Raw genomic sequence first — 20,658 nt, forward strand, 5'->3', positions numbered from 1 at the left:
TCCTCTTCCTCTCTTGATCCATATCTCTCTTATGCATGTTTAGATTTTTTTTTTAAAGTCAGTTTGCTTTCGTTCATTTTCCCTGATTTCTCTTTCTTGGGGAAAGACATGACTGTGTATCCTGGTGCTTTAGAAGCAGTCACTCACTTGACTTTAGCTGTGTTTACAGCATGGATGTATTAAGAGACCTGGGTACAGCATTTGAGACGGGGCCCCTAATATTCCTATGAAAGATGTACAGTGGCACATGAAGCCAAAATCGCTCTATTTCCACGTTATGAAATTAGCCACATTGAGCATGTGCACAAGATAAGTTAAGGCGGCTGAGCAGCTGACTCTGGGTTCAGCGCTTTGTTAATTTGAGTTGGAATAAAATGATTTAATCTTGCAGCTCTTCTAAACTTTTGAAGCACAGTTATTGGACTGAATGGATCAAATCCCAACAGTGACAAAATTCAGCCTTTCAACCGATATATTCAGCCAATTTGTATTGCACTATAGCACTAATTATTTAGAAATAAGAAAGTAAAAAACAAACAAACAAAAAAGAAATATTTTCACCCCAGGACTTTCAAGGGCCCTGCAGGGCAATCAGTCCCACTTTACCCCCCAGTATGACGCCCCTGTCTGTAGGCTTAACAGTGAGTGGACTAGGACTAACTAGGGCTCCAACAAGGGGGAGACATCAAAAAGTCTGATATTAAAAGTTTGTTTTTATCCGCAACTTTGAAATTTTACGTTATTAGCAATATCTGCAGAGTATAACTGTTTTGAAAGTAAATAGTCTGGCAGAGTATTTCCAGTTTCCAAAACCATATTAGAACATTTCAGAGGCACCTTCCCCTCTCGAGAGGGTAAATGGTTTAGTCCACTCCAAACGCTTTTGCCAGAATTTACCTTAATACATCCATGCTGTGTAGGGCTAACCTGTAACCAAACATGTCGTCTAAAAAAAGAGAAAGAAGGAAAACTGGGCTACCTGAAGAGAGAAGAAAGGCTGAGTTAGAAAGAAAACGATCAGAAGTGTCAACAAAACGTGTTACAAATGTTTCGCAGTGGGCTATTGTAGGTAGCTAGCTAACACAACTAGCAAGCTAATATTGCAGTAGTTAGCTAACTTGCTGTTTATCAAATAACGTGTAACGTCAGCGTTGCCTTCACTTTCAGAAGTGAGTATTTAATTCCACTACTGTTGTAATTGTGTATATAAAAACGTCATTAATTTTATGCAAACGTCTGAGCCAAGCTATGCAGTGATTTTGGTATTTATACAATATGAATAAGTTGATCGATGCAAACAGCATGTACAGCATGCATTTTCCCATATTTGACTGTATGCATCATACTTGCCTCCCTGTCCTGTGCGTGTGAGGATCAATGTTACATGTCTGGACATGTCTGCTGCATGTCAGAGGAGGCTCATTCAGCACAAGTGAGTGTGTGGTGAGGATGCAGAGCAGTGTGTGGGTAATGACGCTTGGATAATTGTTTGCTGGGCACTGATCAGAACAGTTTCAAGGTAATGTGATTAATCTCTTCAGATATTAGAGGAGGTTGTGAATGAAAAAGTTCACCCAAAACTTAAATTGGAACTTATGTATTGCCTCTCAGTAAAGGTCATGCAGTGTTATAACCTGCAGCAACTGGAGCCCACTTGAGTTTTCATTGTGTTTTTTGCTGAAGGCTACTGTGTATGAGTAAGAGAGAGCACTGAGAGGCAGTGTGTAGACATCTGTGTGTTTAAAAATGGAGGAATGTAAGCATAATGCAATGCTGATTTGTTGAGATGGTGAAGGAGTGCTATGCAGTAAGTCCTTCTCCCATGTCTATTGCTTTACTAATATTACTCCTGTTTATACCACTACATGACAAAGGCTAGATCTTGTTATGGTTGGGAGCACTCCCTCTTACTATGTGTGCACCACACTGAGGAATGTTACACTTAGTTGTGTGTGCTCAGACTAAAAGAGCACATGCAACTAGGCCAGCAAAACCCCTCTGTCAGGTTGGAACACAGTAATCAGCATTCAAAAGTAATCCATAGTATCTGAAAAGCTGTCAACAAAGATGAAATATTCTTGATTTGTGCTGAAGACTTTAACACCCTGCAGCGCTTGGTGTAATTCCTCTCAATTTACAGTGTAATGTTTGGTACTAATTGAACAGTGCGTACTGATACATGTATAAAACAAAATGTGGAGTTATGTAATAAGGGGAAACAAGGAGCATTGTCAGGAACATGTCCTAGTCCTATAAACTATACATTGTATGTTGTAATGTTGGCCTACTTTTGGGGTTCAGCATTGTATTTACAGGGGACTTCAGGGTTTATGTGGACTCGGGGACTACAGTAATGATGAAGTTTCTCAGTAACAGTTGAACTGAAAACCAGAAATGTAACAGTCTAATAGCCAAGGCAGGCATATGACAACAACAACAACAACAATTATAATAATAATAATAATGTTTATTTTTATGTCACAATTCATGCATAAAATGCAACACAAAGTGCTGAACATAAAAGAACATAAAATATTTATAATAGAAGAAAAAAATAAAACAAATTTAAAAATTAATTAAAAATCAGTTACAGCTGCAGGGTTAGACAAGATAAAACAGTTTCTTATGGTTTTGTTTGAAGGTTTCAACAGATGTAGGCCTCTGAGACCTTCAGGCAGACTGTTCCAGAGTTTAGCCTCTCCTTTTAGTTCTGACCTCTGGAACAAACAAGAGTGATTTTAAGGACCTGACAGGTACATATATCTTCACCATGTCAGACAGATACAATCGTGCAAGGCCATTTAGTGGCCTAAAAACCAATAAAATCATTTAAAAATGAATTCTGTAACAGACAAGTAACCAATGTATCGCTGTCTGCTTTTTTGTCAGAACACATGCTGCTGCATTCTGTATTAGCTGTAACTCACCCATGGCTTTCATTAAATACACCAGACAGAAGATAGTTACAATAGTCCAGCTGGCAGAAGGTGATCTATTTTATGTCCCGTACTACTGTCATGAACATTTAAGGATATAAACACATTGAAAAACTGTATGCAAAGTCTTTCACATTCAGTCTGTCTCTTCTAAGGATGAGGTGGTGTCTTTCAGCACAAAACATGTCCATCATGTTCCTTAAAAAACAGTGTCAGCTGCCACTCACTTCAACAATGATGTATGCATGTTTGTGACCTGTGTGCAACTCCTATGGACGGTCAGGCAGTAGTTAAAGATACTTGTATCATAAATTGTCTTTAAATTTCTCCCCAAATGCCAGATTGTTGCCCAACAGTGGTTGTATTGTACCGGGTACTGGTACAATACAACCACTGGGTACCGGCTTATTTTCTTTAGCCGGTACCCAGGCTAAAGAAAATAAGCACATCTTGTTCCCTTGTAGTTACATGTATATATCATTGTGTACTGTTCTGGTAATCCAAAGTGTCACTGACTCCTCGTGCAGAAATGCAGAGCAAGTATTTGATGGAGCTATGTGTAGTCTCACTCTTGATCTACTCAGTGCAGTGAACATTTTTGCTCCATGCAACTCCAGCTGGATTTATGAACTCCCATGGAAAAGCTCATTTGAGCTCACTTGGCTGACATTATTTCTGACCTTCAGTGTACAGTGAGATATTTTAAGGCAAGGAAATGGCATTCTCTGGTAGATGCCCTCATGCTTCGAAATGGGGTTTCCGCATGTTTCTTTCCATTCGGGATTGTGTAGCTCCTGAGGTTTACTTTGGCTTTGCAGCTTCTTTGAAGCAATATTTGTCACAGTAGGAAGACGAGTCTGTAGCCCTTTGGCAAGTAAGACATACAGCACATGTTTTTTTTCTCAGGTTCAACAGCTGGGGAAACACATTTCATCACTAAGTGGTTCAGTATGTGTGTGTATGACAGTCACAGTGGTTGAGCCCAGTTCCTTTAGTTATGCACGTTACACCTCATGTAGGATGCAGCCGTGAGAAAGTTTGGGAACACCCACCCAAGAGCCTTTGTGGTTGTAATACCATTCACTAAGCTTGTTGTAGTAGCAGCATTGTGTGATTTGTTGCGTTCTGTGTTTTCCCCAGTCTTCAGTCTAGGTGGAGGGGACACCCTGCTCATCCCGCCTGCAGAGGAGCAGATAGCTGGCTGGCCTGGTGGTGAGGTGCCTGTCTGTAGCCTGGCTGTCTCTGCTGCGTGCTGTACAGGATAAGCAGGAGGCCTTCGGGTGAGGAGGGCCCCAGTGCCAAGTGGCTGGGCGGAGGGGGGGTGTTTATCAGCGCTGCCTGCCTGCACTGAGGGAAATATCTCTGGGGAAGAGATGGGGAGGCCTGGGGAGACCTGGGGAGACCTGGGGAGGGGATGGCAGGTTACTCTGAGTCACTTTGCAGCTGAATAGAGGTTGAGACTGTAATTGTAGAGCAGCTCGCAGGGCAGATTAGGAGGAGATTTGTCTCTGCAGGGAAACTGCATATGAAAATGAACAAGAAGGAAGCAGTGCATTTTAACAGCTTTGACGTGCTAACACACAGAACAATTTAATCCTCTGCCGGCTTGTGTACGTGCATATGTGTGAGTGTCTCTGCATTTATATGCCAATGCGAATATCCCACAGTTATTCACATTCATGCAGCATGTCTGTCTGAGCAAACGCTTTCTGAATCTCCAGCTCTCCCTCTCCCTCCCTCACCCTCCGTCTGTTGCTCCCTCCCCCTCCTTCCCTCTCTGTGTGAGCGTAGTCTGGGCGCTAAGCCAAGTAGAGTGTGTTTTTTTGAATGAATACCTGATGCGGCTGATGAGGCTGGCTGGGGGAGGAGCTGTGTCAGTGGAGTACTGAGAGAGAGAAAGAAACAGAAGGGAGGGAGGGTGGTAGAGAGGGAAAGGGAGAGAGGAAGAGAGAGAGAGAGAAGCAGCCAGGCAGAGAGGGAGCTGGCGGTCTGGTGGCCTTGCATAACACGCGTTGGAGCAGCTTTGAATGCAGGACTTGGTGTTAGCTCCAGCAGCGGGGAACTTCCTTTACCGACAGCCCCGTTGCAGGGGCAGTGTAGCCTCCAAACCGGAGAGTCCACAGAGGAGGGCAGGGCTGGAGCAGCTACAGCACAGGCTACAGGAGAGGAGAGCGGCACAAAGGAGAGACTCAGGAAGAGGAGTCCTAGGAAACACGTCTCCAACACACATACACACACACACTGAGAGGCAGGAAGAATCCTGGACATGCTCTACAAGCAGTGGCTGTGGAGAGACTGGTGAGCTATTCTTAGTACTCTAACCGGAGGAGGGGTGGGGGGTTGTCTCTTTTCCTCTTGATTTGTGGCATAGTAGTATTTTCTGCCCTGCTACTACACTCATGCGCTCTCACTGTCATTCTAAAGCCCCCAGAGGCTACAGTCACAGTATTTGTCTGAAGTCACTGTGGTAGGATTCAACAGCGTTGACCCTTTTTGGTTGTGCTCACTAAGAGGGACGCCGGCTTGTATACTGTGTGATCGGTGTGTGTTGGGCAGTGATGCAGGACTCTGAAGTCATTGTGAAGACAAACAGCCTGAACCCACTGCCTGTTCTTACTGTCTGCTTTAGTCTGCCTCACGGTTGGTCCGCCTCTTAAAGGCACAGGCTTCACTGTTGTACAGAGAAGTGGCAGTAAAATGGCTCTTTTGGGTATTAGGAAAAAGCAGTACAGCGTATTGATCTGCTCTGTGGTTAAAGCTGCTGTGTTTGTAAGGGTATTTAGGGGAGGTCCTATTTATATGCAGCAAATCACACATACACGCTCGTACATATTGTCTTCCACAGTACCTCCCCCTCTGTTTCATGCCAGAGCTCAGATTGATAATGATGTTTTTGTTTTCTATATATAGCCATTTGCTGTACTGGGTATTCACTGTGCATCTATGACTGGTCTAGCAGGTGAAACATGATGTATAGCAGTATTGACAACAGGTTTATCATCTCAGGGTCATTGCATTAGCCCTTTTTACAGTAATATTTAGTCATTGAATAATTTTGTTGCCTTTCTATTGCCTCCCTGCATCATGCTGCTGCGGAGAAATGTTATTGCTATGAAGCCGTGGATCAATGCAAGGAGTAAATAGTGGGTCTGGGAGCATGAGAGAAGACTCAGACGGAAGGAGTTAAGGTGGGGGATTGGAGGAGCTGGCGATTGCTGCGTAAGAGAGGAGATGTAACTCTGCTGGGGGGCCTCTTACCTGGAGACAACAGAGAGGAGGTTGAATGAAAACATCTCGTCTGCCCTCCTGCGTGCACAGCGATGGCAGACCGCTGCACAAATCTATTCCTCTGGTTTGTGCAGTTTTTTTGTGGTAGGTTGAAAGAGGACCACAAACGACGCTGGCTCAATCATTCTGTCTGAGCTGAAAAGCATCAGTGTGATGATCGGCACAGACAGCGTCCTGTCCCCCCTTCCTCACTGCTGTCATCCCTTCATGCATGTCTCAGAGGTGACAGTCCTTGGCCAGGGGACTGACTCAGGACTCCCGTGCTGTCTGGCATAGTGTGACAGTCACGTCTTGAAAGATTGCCTTTGTTCTCCATAGTACCACATACTCCGTATGTTTGTTGGTGTCAGTGTTCTAATAATAGGCTGACGCTGGAAAATCTAGTGATGCTTTTGGCTGCTGCGCTGTGTGTGACCATGTGCAGAAAGAGCTGTGCATAGGTCATATGAGGAAAAGGAAAGACACCTTCTTTAAGAGCATCCTGTTGTGCCTGTTGACAGTAGTGGTGGGTTTTTTGGAAATTAGATCTTGCAGGATTTGTCTGCCATTGTTGCGATAATCATAGGAGGTACTTGTGCTTCAGATGTGATGTCATTCCAGTGTTGACATGGTGTTGCTGAGGTGGGGTTGTTGCCACTGAGCGATGCTGCACAGTGAAGCTCAGGCTGTAGCGGCGGGTGTTTTGCTGATCGGGAATCTCTCAGCGAGGCGGGGGCTATGCGCTTTGGTGCTGCAGGCGCTGCTCAATGTGGGTCAGGAGAAGCAGCACTCTCTCTTCTCCCCATTCCCCATTCTCTCTCCCTCTTCTTGTTCCTAATCTTCTTTATTCTCTCACCCCTCTCCCCTTTTCCTCCTTTTCCTCCTTCTACACAGTTCTGTCATCTTCTATCTCCTTTCTCCCTCTCCTCCCCCTCACTCTCCTCTTTCTGTTTCTGCATCTCCAGCTCTGCTGCTCTCCCCCTTTGTTACATCTGTTGGATCTACCAGGCTGTATAGTTAGATGAATTGTACAGAGGTTTTTTTCGCTGCTTATGGATGCAGTGACCTTGTCAAAGCCAGCATTAGAGGTAGATGCATCTAAATAGAAACTGACCAAGGTCGCCTTCTGTGTTTTTTCTCCCCCCTCTGTCTTTATGTAACATGTCTGCCTGCTGTAGTGGACCTCCTCTGTTATATGAAATACAATTTAGCACTGTCAAACAGCCTGGCACCTCTGAATGGAATGTAGGGGGAGAAAAATGAATGGATGGATGTGTGAAAGTGTGTGTCACACACTCCCATCTCTGTGGTGCCTTTGGCTAATGAACAACTCAAGAGTCGTGTGCATTGACCCACAGTTAAACCTGCAGGAAAGAGCAGTCAATCTGAAAAAGAAACTGTGAAAAAAATAGAGCTCATGGGAAGAAAAAAGCTGCATGTGATGGCTGTTGAATTAATGGATGCACTACATATTGTTTGTGTTTTCTTGCTTGTTCTATATGAGCATGCATGCATACATATGAATCTACAGTATTTGTGACCATGATTTAGGCTAGCTCTGCAGTCAAACATTGATAATGGCTAGCTACTGCTGTAACTTGTTCACAAAGTTTACCTTTCATTAACCCACCTATAATACCATGAGTTCCACTTATGTTCCCATTTCTTGTTGCGAATGAAGAGCTTTTTCCATTACTCATTTAATCTGGCCTTCACTCTGCCTCTCTCTAAACCAAACACTAAGAGGAGCTACTCATTCATTGTTTGTTGTCCACTTTGTATTCCCTTGAACTTTGAAACACCACTCAAATGGAGGACAGCGGAAAGCCATTGTTAAAATATTTTGAAGCACCTCGATGTGGCCCATTTTCACTTCTTGCAGAACGTTCCATAATCAAATTTCAAGCCATATTGTTTTAACTTTATTTTTCTGATGTGCCCACTGACCCAGAGTTTCTGTCTGGAGGTGGATGTTATATTTACAGTAGCCCCACTGACTCAACACAAGACCGAGGGAGTGTTAAAACAAAGACAAAAACATAAGCTCCTCGGAGGCTGTTACTCTGTGCTGTTCTCCTTTCACTGCTCTGCTTTCTTACCCTAGAGCCTGGAGCAAGATAACAGCCAACAGCAACGCACGTACACTTAGCCTGTACACACAAGCGAGAACACACACACACACACACACCCAGACACACATACCCAGACACACAAACGCCGCAGTTCAGGAAACTCCTGTCCGTTGGTGAAAACATTTAAGAGCTTTTTCCATGTTATGTAAATGATGACACATAGCATCGTTTTGTGCTTTCTTATATATCATATAGCATTACTCATGCAGAGACCGGTTGAGTTTTCACAGATTTGCACATGTAGATCCTCAAGGTGCATCTTTATAAGTGGATGTCGGTGAAACGTACACAGAGTGGCCTACATGTTGTGTTCAAGTGCGTTAACACAAATCAGATGCAGTTGTTATATCAGGTACCACCTTGTGGCAAAATACAGAACAACACCTTCACTTACATGAAAGCAATGGCATTTTTAAGAGTGAAGTATTTTGGTGTTTGCTGTTTTACATTTGCAGCCCTGCAGGAACATTTTGTGAATATGGTTAATAAACACAGGCTGTGCTTACTGAGCTAGCTCTGCAGTGCAATTAAACTAATGAGACTGAATTGATTTTCAAGTCAAGTCAAGTTTATCTATATTGCCCCAATTTAGAAACTGTCCTAGAGAACTTAAAATCATGTACAGCATATAATTATGACTTTTCAATTTGATTTTGATTATCTGATTTGAGCTTCTCTTTGCCATCAGATTCCTGCCGATATCGTGGAAGAGGTGGATCGGTCAGAGATGATTCCTCATGAAGTCTGTGGAGCTCATTTTCTGAGCTGGAGTGACTCCATCTTCAACTCTGTACTGAGACCTGGAGCTGCCTACCAGTGAAAACAAAGAGAGCCACACAGCACACAGAGAGGCCGACCACAGCACATAACCACTTGAGAGAGAAAAGAAGACCCAGAAGAGCTTAGAATTACTACCTGGGAATATTAAAACCACGCTGACACAATGAAATCCAACCAGGAGCGGAGTAATGGATGCTTGCCTCCTAAGAAGCGTGAGATCCTGGCTCTGGAGCAGAGGCCAGTGGTTGTAGCCACAGCAACACCTCCAGCTGCAGTGGTTACTGACAGTCCCCACACAGAGAACCTAGCATGGCTGGCAAGTGTAGCTAGCGAACGCTGCCGATCCAGGGACGCAGAAAGCCCCAGATGTCCCATCTCCTCCACTTCCTCCTCTTCTCCTTCCACTTCTATCCCTTCCTCGGCCACTCCTCTGTCTGCGGTACCCCTGGCCTCTCTGCCCACAGTTTACCCCACAGCCCTTCCCCAGCAGGCTGGGACTATCCAGTTTGCCCAGCTGGGGCCCAATGTTCAGTTCATCAGCTCTGGGCCCTATGCCGGCTACATCTCCTCTCACATCATCTCCACCAATACTGGTTCTACACCTAACAGCTCGGCCATAGGACAGCGTCCCCAGCTGGATGGTTACACCACTGCCCTCATCTCCCCTAACACGAAAGGGGAGCAGCAGTTTCAAATAGGCCTTTCTCCCACAGAACTGGCTCCTGTGTCGCTTCCGAGCTCTCCCCAGGTCACCAGCCAGTACATTCACCTGGACAGCAGAACGCCTCTAACTGTCAGCGGAAACGCTGTCACTTCACCCACTGCCCACCTCCAGCTCCATCCTCACACAGCCGTCCTCCCTCAAACGCTCACCCTCGCTCCCTCCCAGCTGGTGGTTCAGTATGCAGATGGTTCAGTTGGAAAGAAACCAGAGGGGCATGCTAAGGGTGTGCTGAATGGGGAATTAGAGGTGGTCAAACAGACCAAAACTCCCACTCATCAAGTGAACCATCAGCAGGTGCAGAGCTATGAGGCCAGACACATCCTCCTGCCTGCAGACTACAGCCAGAACCCTGCAGGACTCCAGACCTCCTTAGTGCTGTTGGCCCAGCCCAACCATGGAGCTGAACGGGAAACTGGCTCAAATAAGATCTCTTTAGTCCAGACTGAGAAGGGAGGCATCTGTTTGGGGAAACCAGTGTCCAGATCCTCCTCCTTCACCTCCCTTTCTTCCTCAGATGTGGTTAAGTCTGTTGCTCCACATACAGTCATCCAGACCACTCTACCCCCTGAGGAGCTGCCAGCGAGTCTGTATTCCACCACACAGCCACCAATCATCGGCTATATCACCAGTGCAAATCAGCACGCTGTCAGCTACCACGCAGCATTGCCTCAGCACCTGGTCATCCCGAGCGGCCAGTCCCTTCTCATCCCGGTCAGCGGCACCAATAACGGCACAGAAATTGAGGTTAGTCGTGCTGTTGGTGCCCTAACTGCTACCACTGCCCCTCAAATATCCACCGCCATGCCACATGCCTATCTGGCCACAGCACTGTCCAAGTGTGAGGCGCTTGGGCCAGATGGAAATCAACCACCCCCTGCTGTGGCACAGGCACCAGCAATGCCAGTCCTGCCCTCAAACCCGGCTCCTGCAGTGGTTGCAGCTCCCTCCCCAACTCCTGCTCCGGTCCCCAGTCCCGCCCCTGTTTCCATCCAAGCCTCCCACTCCATCTCCTCTCCCTCCTCTCCTGTGGCACTTCCTCCATTCTTCATGCGAGGCTCTATCATCCAGCTGGCTGATGGGGAGCTGAAGCGCGTGGAGGACCTGAAGACGGAGGACTTCATCCAGAGTGCAGAGATTAGCAGTGAGCTGAAGATTGATTCGAGCACTGTGGAGCGTATTGACAGTGGACAGAGTCCTAATGCTGTGGTCATACAGTTTTCTGTGGGAGAGCTCAAAGCCCAGGTAAATTATTTCTCATTCGTCATTCTTAAATGTTTAAACATGAGTTTCATTTATCAAACCACTATGTGTAGAATCTGAGATTATTTGGCACCCTCTAGTGATGGTATCAAAAAACTGTGGCAGACAGCAGTGCATAAAAAAATATAAAGGTAACAGAATTCTATATAGTATCATAATGTAATGAAATAAATGAGAAAATGTATGACAGAATCCACTAGTGATAAGCATGGTTGAGCTCCTCTTGTTCTCATTATGGCATCAATTTAGACCTCAGCTGCAAAATAAAAATCCATGAAATCCATATCTGATGCAGAGCTGAGAGAATCAGAGCAACACTATCATTATTTTCCAACCTACCAATTGTTCTCCCGCTGTACCAACCCTGATCCTGTTTTGGTACCAGATGCCAAAATATAACATTTAATTACACACCATTCAAAAGCCAAGAGTCATTACTTTTATAGATGAATAAAGCTAGCAATGTTACAGACCCCATGTCTGTAAAGGGCGACAGAGCTCCAGGGATATTGGATTTTTAAGGCTGAAACCAATGTTGATGTTTCATTATGTGAATATAGAGAAAGATAGCTGTTTGTTGAGTCGCATTCCCAGGTTATGGGGTGGTGGTCAGACTGAACCACCAAATCAAAGTGTCTGTATTAGAGGTTGACTGTTGTTGACTGATATACCGATACTGATTATTAGTAGTTAATGAGACCAATAACCGATATTTGAATACTATATTGAAACTCCAAAACAAAGCTTTGTTTAAATGCCTTTAGCAAATGTTTGATAAAAACTGAAACTTTCAACATCATATACAGAATGTTTCTTGCAACTTAAAAAAAAAAGTTCAGTGAAAATATTAAGAAGAAATTAATTATTAAAAAGAGCTAAAATGCCAAGCGTTATATACTGCACCTTTTAAAAGGAAATGTTAATTTAAACATGAATAAATAACTCAAATACTTCTGATAAGGATCTGTTGAATTTGGTCATGAAAGGAGCTGTATGCAACATTCAGAGCATTAATATAGCAGCAAACCATTATTTTCTAAGTAAAGATATAGTGTAGTAATGGTGCCATGAGCAGATAATGAAGTCATGCCCGCTTTGTTTGTGTTATAATTGGACTCTGTCTGATGTTGTGGTAGATGGTGTGGCAGCGCATGCATGTTAGTCCCTGTGTCTTCAGCCATGCACATGTGTATTCCACTGGCTAGCTAATCGCCGCCTCAGTACATCGTGCTCGTATGGCGGTTAACTGTTGATATTACGGAAGCGTAGCACCCACCTTCCAATTTCCTCCAGATATAAAGTAAAAGCTCAGGCAACACTGCTGCAGTCGTCAGTGCTGTTTTTTGAATTAGCACCGTAAGCTGTTAGCCGCCAGCTCAGCCGCCTCCATACTGATAACTGTGTGCAGACTCTGAATCATAGATATGCTCTTAATGTTACATACAGCTCATTTGATGTATTCTAATGAGCAGGGCAATTTATGCAGGATTATTTTTTTATGGAAAATACATTTATCAGTGCTTTCTGATGGACAAATGACAGCATTACATAAAAATGACCTGAATCATTTGTTTGTTCTGTTTGTCCTGTAATGTTTTGCTTTTTTTTGAAAGACAGCATTACTGACATGTTTGTGATAAACAAAAATTGTATTAGCTGAATGAACATACTAGTCCGATTCCAAAACAGACTGCACCACTAGCCCCTTTTGCCGCGGACATTTTAACTTGGCGTAACCGAAAAAGCACAGGTGTAAAAATAACATTAACAATGGCTCCACTCCATTAAGTGTCACAGTGAGCCATGACAGTGTGACAGTGTGACGGTGTGACAGTGAGGCAGCATACACAATATCAGGACTCTAATTCTGAAGCAGCTGGATGAATCTCAGCCATCATTAATTTTATTATCACACCTGTGAATTCCCACTGTGGCATGTCAAAATGTCTTCTGTGGAAAGATCCTAAGGCTTGTTGTTTTACAAACAAACATTTATGCCAAAAGAATAATTTACAAGATGCATAATCCCATACAAATGTGCACATAGTGGCTTTGAACAGATGTGTTTCTTTTTTTAAATCCTTCACAGATATTTCAGTCTTTATTGAGCTTAAAGCTAACTGTGTTTGTTGTGTGTGTGCTCATCTCCAGGTGTGTGTGGAGGTGCTGGTGGAGTATCCCTTCTTTGTTTTTGGCCAGGGCTGGTCGTCCTGCTGCCCAGACAGGACCACCCAGCTGTTCGAGCTGTCCTGCGCTAAGCTGTGTGTGGGTGACGTATGCGTGTCACTGACCCTCCGTGGCTTGAGGACCACTACAGTAACAGACAGCCAGTCTATGGGGACCAAGCTGAAGACGGGTCACCTCTCTGACTCCTGTCACAATCTGGATGCGAGTGTCAGAAACAGTGCGAGTCCAAACGCTGCAGGCAGAAACGGTGGCCTACTCATGAAGGCTTCCAGTGCAGACAGGCTGGAGGGGGAGCAGGTAACTGGACCAGGGCCAAGATTAGAGCTACCACCAGGGTTGGGACTAGGACCAGGGGAGGGGATCTACGGAGCTGGACCCGTGCTGGCAGTCTCTGGGAGTGGAGAAGTAAGACAGGAATCAGTGAAAACAGACATACCTGGGCTTACCAAAATACAATGTGGTGATCCAGAGAGACCCACAGTCCGCAAGAGACGCTGGTCAGCTCCAGAGCGAGACCAGACTGAGAGAGCAGAGGAGGAGCCTCCTTTGACTCTGCCCAAACCCTCCTTCATCCCTCAGGAGGTTAAAATCAGCATAGAGGGCCACTCCAGCACTGGGAGTGAAAGGTGCTTGAACAAAAGAACAGACTCTTGAGAGACCTTTAAGGAATTTTGATTACCTGTGGTTTGCTTTGTGTTTATCCCTTCTCTTTCGACTCTATCCAGACTACTGTAATATAGGCTGAGTTTACACAGTATTTACATGTTTTATTTTCTTTCACACAAGTCTGATATCTATGATGAAGTACAGTAGAGCACCTTCATAAGTTGTATCACATGCGAGATCAGTGCAATCAATGCTGAAAGCAAAAATGAATGCAGTGTGAATGTTGAGTATGAATGGCAGTCAGACACCTGAGAGACATTGATAGGGGTGTCACATATCATGAGCTGGATCTCTTTTCTCACGTGGCTAAAACCTGTTGGATGCAGACCAGTTGACCATTCCTCGTTTCACATGAACAAGCACAGACCCCGATGTCAGCGTGTAGAAAGTTGGTGACCATGTTTTGTTAATTTGGTTTGCAGTGGCGTTAATGAGTGGTTGGAGTCAAAGAGAGAATTCTGGTGTTTGATGATCAATCATTATGGCTGTGGTCTCTGCTGCCTTGTGTTTCTGATGAAGTTCTATTTTATTATCGTTTTTTTCATCTTCATACCATTGCAGATGTGGACGCTGCTGCAGGTGGTGCTGGGCCACTTGTCAATATGTGTATGTGCCTGTGTGTGTCTTTCTGTGTGTCTGTCAGACGGAGCACAGAATTAAGGTGTGTTACGTGTGTGACTGTTAGCTGTGAGCTCAGTTTTCAGTACAACCTGCACATATCAAGACTGAAAAGGCCTGAATGTAAATCACTGAATTTGTCCTCAATCAATAGAGTTTGATGCTACTGCTTTTGCAATGTATGGGTGACAGCAGTTGCACATGGGTGCATTTGTCCGATAAAGTTCTTCAAATTCACCATATTAATTTGTAAGCCTTGAAATTCCTTTCAAGGACAGCATGCGTCACATTCATTTGGAGTCATGTTTCAGGTGGTCTGATGCAGTCCAGTCCAGTTCACCCCACTTTGTGTTCTGTTTTATCGTCTCTGGTTGCCACCATCTTTCTCATTGTACATTTATGGCCTTTCTCCTGTCCTGTGCATGAGCACTAACAAGCTGTTGTTGATGGCTGATCACTAGCCTGATGCTAACTTTGTTGGCTGTCTGGTGCTGTGTAGAAAGTTAAGAATGACTTTATCAGAGCTTTTCCCATGAAACAACTACCTGCTGTGCTGGAAATTGACCCCGATGAGTGCAGTGAGAGAATGTTTAGACCATTAAACCAAAACAGTGAGCTGAAGGAGGCTAAACAGCTCTGTGGAGCGGAGAGGAACTGCAGAACCTGACTATGATTATCTCCCTTTCACAAACTTGTAGCCATCTGACCATTTGTTAAAGGTTCAGTATGGAATTCTGGACAAAATACTTGATGGCTGAGTCTGATTCCCAGGTTGTCAAATATTGACCTTGGATAGGCAGTCAGACCGAAACACCTTCCCAAAGCATCGGTACAATCTGGAAATTTGACTCAACATTCAATTATCTCTCTCTGGGATTACATAGTGCACTTTTATTTATAAAATGTTGATTTAAGCAACTTAAAATGCAAACTTACCAATGAGGTGAACGATTAAAAAAGAAAAGAAAACAAACAGACAAAAAAAACATGGCATGATAGTTACATATTGATGGGAAAATGGTATTTTCCCATTCTATTAACCTATCCTGTGGCTTTCCTTAAAGAAACTATGGCCTTAGATGTATGTGCCTAGTTCACAGCAGCACAGTTTTTAGAGTTTTACCATTAAAACCTATTTTCTATACATATATCAGAGAACAGCTGTTTTGATTAAACCAGCTTTCTTTCTCTTTGATCAGTGAACATCACGTCATTTCTTTCTTAGAGTAGAGCCAAAATAAAACCCCATAGATCATACTCAGGAACAGTGTGTATCCGTGTGTGTATGCGTGTGTGCATGTAGGCCTGAGACAGTGTGTGCATGTCCACAGCCATGTGTGTGTGAGTTCTGAGCAGCAGCACTTTGATGAAGCATCCAGCAGGAGGTTGTTGGTGGTGTCCCTGTTTCTCAACTGTCAGATATAATAAGAATGATCAACTGACTGTTTTTAATCTGTCTTACAGGTTTATCATTAAGAGAAAACATTATCTAGAAGGGCAGGGAATGTAAACACACATCGGGCAAACTATCTCAACTTTATTTTTGATGACTGACAGAGCAACTATACAGAGAATGAAAAAGAGGAGCCAGCTAGAGTTGATCATGTACAGTAAATTGTATCTTAGAGAGTGTACAGTGTGTGTATAGATATTCTAACCCTTATGTAGCCTATGTACTGTATGTGCCACAGCGCCTCCTTCTTCAATCATTCTAGTAATCCACCAATATTAAGTGATCCTGTTATTGTTTTCGTCATTTCAGGTATTGATCGAATGTTCACGAATGTGCTACATTTCTTTGGGAACATCTTCATACATTTGGCCTCCTCAGAACTGAATTTGATTTGCACTCCCGGTAACATGCAGTAGGTGTGAAAATGACCTGCAATTGATCATTATAGCCATTGACTTTTTCTAACTCCTGGAAGGTGTTAATTGTAAACCCAGACTGTTCTCTTCTGTTTTTGTTTGACTGCTCAGGCTAAACACTGCCCAGTGACTGTTCTTCTCCAAAAATGATGTGGTCTTATATTCTTCACTGTTACGAAGAAGAGGTACTGTTTCATCAGTTTGTCTTTGTAGCCATTTGTGAGCCTGGCCTGTGTTTGTTTAATTGTTTGTTTTTTTTGTTAAGAAATTGTTTTTCAGATATAGACCTAAAATGCCATCAAGACACAGACAAATCTGTGAAATGTAGGATTGATCCTTAAAGGACTAATTTCACATTTTGGCAAATGCACTTAGTAGTTTTTTTGCTGAGACTCAGGTGAGAAATTTGGATGCACTTTGGGCTGCATGTTATATGAAAGAGGCTATATAAATTAAGTTGATTGGAAAAGATTGATACTACTCTTACATTTGTATGGTAAATATGGAGCTACAGCTAGCAGCTGGTTAGTGAAGCCCAGCACATAGACTGGAAACGGGAAAACAGTGGATGGAGCACGAAAAACGTGTCAAGATATACTACAGGCTACAACAGTATTCAGGGAGTGTATTGAGTTAGGAAGAGATGGAAAGTCACGGTCACACATGAGCAACATTAACACAGATTAACATTCACCTCCTGTTCAAAGAGGTGAATAAAACATTTGCTCTTGCTACAAAGCAAATTCATATCTTTGCATTGTGTCTAGAGACCCATGTGTGGAGGAGACATTTATGGGTGCAGTGTCTAACCAGACGTTATTGTATAACTGGCCAATGAAAAAAATCAAACTGCCCCACATTAGAGATGCTGCCTGTCTTGCAGAAAGTCAGGAGACAGACACGGAACATGAAAAGAAGAAAATGGAATCTGTACTATTAAAATCATATTTCTGTGTGTTTGCAAATTTCCCTGCTGCGGGACTAATAAAGAATCATCTCATTTCATTTATCAGCAAGCTAGCTAAGATTAGCTTTCTGTGTGAGTCACACCTGCCACTGTCCCCATTCAGCATGAAAATTGCCTTGGCAGACAATGGTAAATCGCCTGCAGTCGCTCATGTGTGACCATGTCCAAACAAACAAATCATCATATTGTGGTTTTATGGAGGAGTTATTGGTCGGACTATTTCTTGGCTGGGTGACTAAAGTCTTGTTGTCATTCTAAGTTTGTCAGGCAACCAGTGGAGACGCCAAAAAGTAGTCCTGCACATTACACTCTGTGAAACCACAAGGTACTATTATTACATGTCAGTTTTTTAACAGATACAACAATACAAAGATATAATCTTAAATGCAGCCAGGCTAGCAATTTTCCCTTGTTTCCAGTCTTTGTGCTGAGCTAAGCTAACCTGCTGCTTATGGTAGCCTACAAATGTAATAGTGGAATTTATCTTTTTATGTAACGCCACCTTTTAGCAAGAAAGTGAATAAGCGCATATTTTCCAAAATGTTCAAATGTTCCTCTAAATGCTCTGCACACCCACAGAGTTGTACTGGTTGATTAGACCTTGGCTCAGGTCAAAGCTGGGAGGAGCTTTATTGTGAATGACATGAAATTGTCAAACTCAGTACATTAGAATAAAGGTGAAAGTTTTTTGGCCCTAATAGAAACAACTAGGAGATGTCAATCAGTTTCTGATTGTTCACAGTACTGAGGGGAGGTCTAATCAGGCAGATATTATGCACCTGAATCACAGGTGTGAATGGGCTTTAAGTTCAAAGGTTCAGTAATAACAATAAACCCCTTTTGCTCACAAATAAGCTTAAACTGGGCCCCTTAGAATTTGTCATTTTCAGGGCCTTTCTAAGTAATGTTGAATATGGTGTATAAGCACCGCCTTGTGGTGATCTATGGAATTGCACTTTGTTATATGGGGTGGGGGTTGTTTTAGTCTAACTAATACACAGAAGTAATGTACAGCATGTCTGAGAGAAACTGTACTCTAACTGTACAGCATCTCAGCGATTTGTAAATAGTCAAAGTCTTCCATTATAATGTTGGTATGATCTTGTTACCAGTGGAGAGGATAAACACTGATCCCCATGTACAGACCTTTGAAGTGAAGTTTAATTAAAAAAAAATACATCATCATTTATTTGAGATAAATACAGGATACTGCTTCACCTAAGATATTTTTCTTTTGCACCAGCTTAAAAAAACCCCAGGAAATAATGGGAGAAAAAAAAGAAAAAAAAGATTTTGTAATTTGGGTCTGTTTGTTGGTTAAATCTTAACTAAGATACAGTATGTCCTACGTACAGTATGTAGTAAGTATCAATAATGTTCCCTTATTTTGATGGTGTTGAGGTTTGCTAGTCAAAAACTGTTAAATCTTTACTTCAAATGTTTGATTTTACATTTGATCAAATATATTCAAAGAAATAAAAGAGTCTAAAGAAAAAAAACAAAAAAATGCTGCATATCTTTTTTTTGTACGAATGAAAAAGATAGGGAAAATGTGTTTTGGCAGCACCCTGTATGTGAATATGTGGTTTGTCAACTGTGCGACTGTGATAAATGTTTCCACTTGAGATATGTCTGATAATAACTTAGATAATATCACCTCTGCTCTCCTGCTTTGATATTTCCCACCAGGAACTTTCATATTCTGATTAACAGCCATGACAAAACTGAACTGGGGACAATTTGGAGAAAGCGATAGCGGAATTTTTTGCAACAAAATTAACTTATTAGGGCCTGAGCACTGTCTGGTGCGAGGACCCTCTTTGAATACACAGAATTATTTTTAGGGCCCAAGCACCTAGTGGTGCAAGGACTCTACAGGAATCTACAGCCAAATTCTATTTTATGGCATAAGTAAAATAAAATATCGGCTGATATATCTGTCGGCTCTGCTGATAAAAGGGTCATGTTGTGTTGAAACAGCACAGTCAGTATCGGTATACATGTGCGATTTTTAGCCATTTCTTCAACATGCTAAATTGTGACATTTTTGGCCTTTGATTCCACTTTGTATACTATGACGCATATCTACAAGCCATAATGTTTCATTTTCAGCCATTTTTGGGGCATGTCAAAATTTGACATTTTTGCCACACTATAGAATGTGATTTTTGCCGATTTTTTTCAAGATGCTAAATTGTGATGTTTTTGGCCTTTTTGGAATTGGTTTCCACCTTGCACACTATAATGCATCTTTATAAGCAATAATATGTTGTTTTTAGCCATTTTTGGGACATGTCAAAACATGACATTTTTGCCATACTATAGTATGCGATTTTTGACCATTTTTTCAACATGCTAAATTATTACTTTTTTAGCGTTTTTTGGCCTTTGTTTCCAGTTTGTATACTGTAATGCATCTTTATAAGCTATAATATGTTGTTTTTAGTCATTTTTGGGACATGTCAAAACTTGACATTTTTGCCATACTATAGTATACGATTTTTGACCATTTTTTCAACATGCTAAATGATGACGTTTTTGGCGTTTTTTGGCCTTTGTTTCCACTTTGTATACTATGACGCCTCTCTCCAAGCTATAATACGTCATTTTCAGGCAGTTTTGGGACATGTCAAAATTTGACATTTTTGCCATGCTATAGTATGCGATTTTTGACCTATTTTTCAACATGTTAAATTATGATGTTTTTGGCCTTTTTTGGGCTTGGTTTCCACTTTGTATACTATAATGCTTCTTTATAAGCTATAATATGTTATTTTTAGTCATTTTTGGGACATGTCAAAATTTGACATTTTTGCCATACTATAGTATACGATTTTTGACCATTTTTTCAACATGCTAAATGATGACGTTTTTGGCGTTTTTTGGCCTTTGTTTCCACTTTGTATACTATAACGCATCCCTACAAGCTATAATATGTCATTTTCAGGCAGTTTTGGGACATGTCAAAATTTGAAATTTGTGCCATGCTATAGTATGCGATTTTGGGCCACTTTTTCAACATGCTAAATGATGACGTTTTTTGCCTTTTTTGGCCTTTGTTTCCACTTTGTATACTATAACGCGTCCCTACGAGCTATAATATGTCATTTTCAGGCAGTTTTGGGACATGTCAAAATTTGACATTTTTGCCATGCTATAGTATGTGATTTTGGGCCATTTTTCAGCATGCTAAATTGTGACATTTTTGGTCTTTTTTGGCCTTTGTTTCCACTTTGTATACTATGACGCCTC

At 42.5% G+C, this 20,658-nt stretch overlaps 1 protein-coding gene across 4 annotated transcripts; it reads left to right on the plus strand.

The window, feature by feature from the left end:
- Window positions 1-927: 927 nt before the first annotated feature.
- LOC121945759 (ataxin-1-like) lies at window positions 928-18,913 on the plus strand. Of its 4 annotated transcripts, none has more exons than XM_088084203.1 (3): window positions 928-1,169; window positions 9,024-11,081; window positions 13,251-18,913. In XM_088084203.1, the coding sequence occupies exons 2-3, from the start codon at window positions 9,279-9,281 to the stop codon at window positions 13,938-13,940; spliced, it is 2,493 nt and encodes an 830-aa protein (XP_087940329.1). In that variant the 5' UTR covers window positions 928-1,169; window positions 9,024-9,278; the 3' UTR covers window positions 13,941-18,913. The 4 variants fall into 4 exon arrangements, with proteins under 4 accessions (XP_087940329.1, XP_087940330.1, XP_042346021.2 ...); XM_088084204.1 differs by lacking the exon at window positions 928-1,169 and adding an exon at window positions 4,068-4,216; XM_042490087.2 differs by lacking the exon at window positions 928-1,169 and adding an exon at window positions 4,826-5,234.
- The last annotated feature ends 1,745 nt before the right edge of the window (window positions 18,914-20,658 follow it).

Source organism: Plectropomus leopardus, chromosome 11 (assembly GCF_026936395.1).
Source record: "Plectropomus leopardus strain MGB_pleo_1.0 chromosome 11, ASM2693639v1, whole genome shotgun sequence".
Taxonomy (NCBI): Eukaryota; Metazoa; Chordata; class Actinopteri; order Perciformes; family Serranidae; genus Plectropomus; species Plectropomus leopardus.

Excerpts from the sequence above, each read along its gene's own strand:
- LOC121945759 (XM_088084203.1), top strand. The coding sequence starts at position 9,279 with ATGAAATCCAACCAGGAGCGGAGTAATGGATGCTTGCCTCCTAAGAAG. Across the intron at positions 11,082-13,250 it reads TGGGAGAGCTCAAAGCCCAG|GTGTGTGTGGAGGTGCTGGT; the intron begins GTAAATTATTTC and ends GCTCATCTCCAG.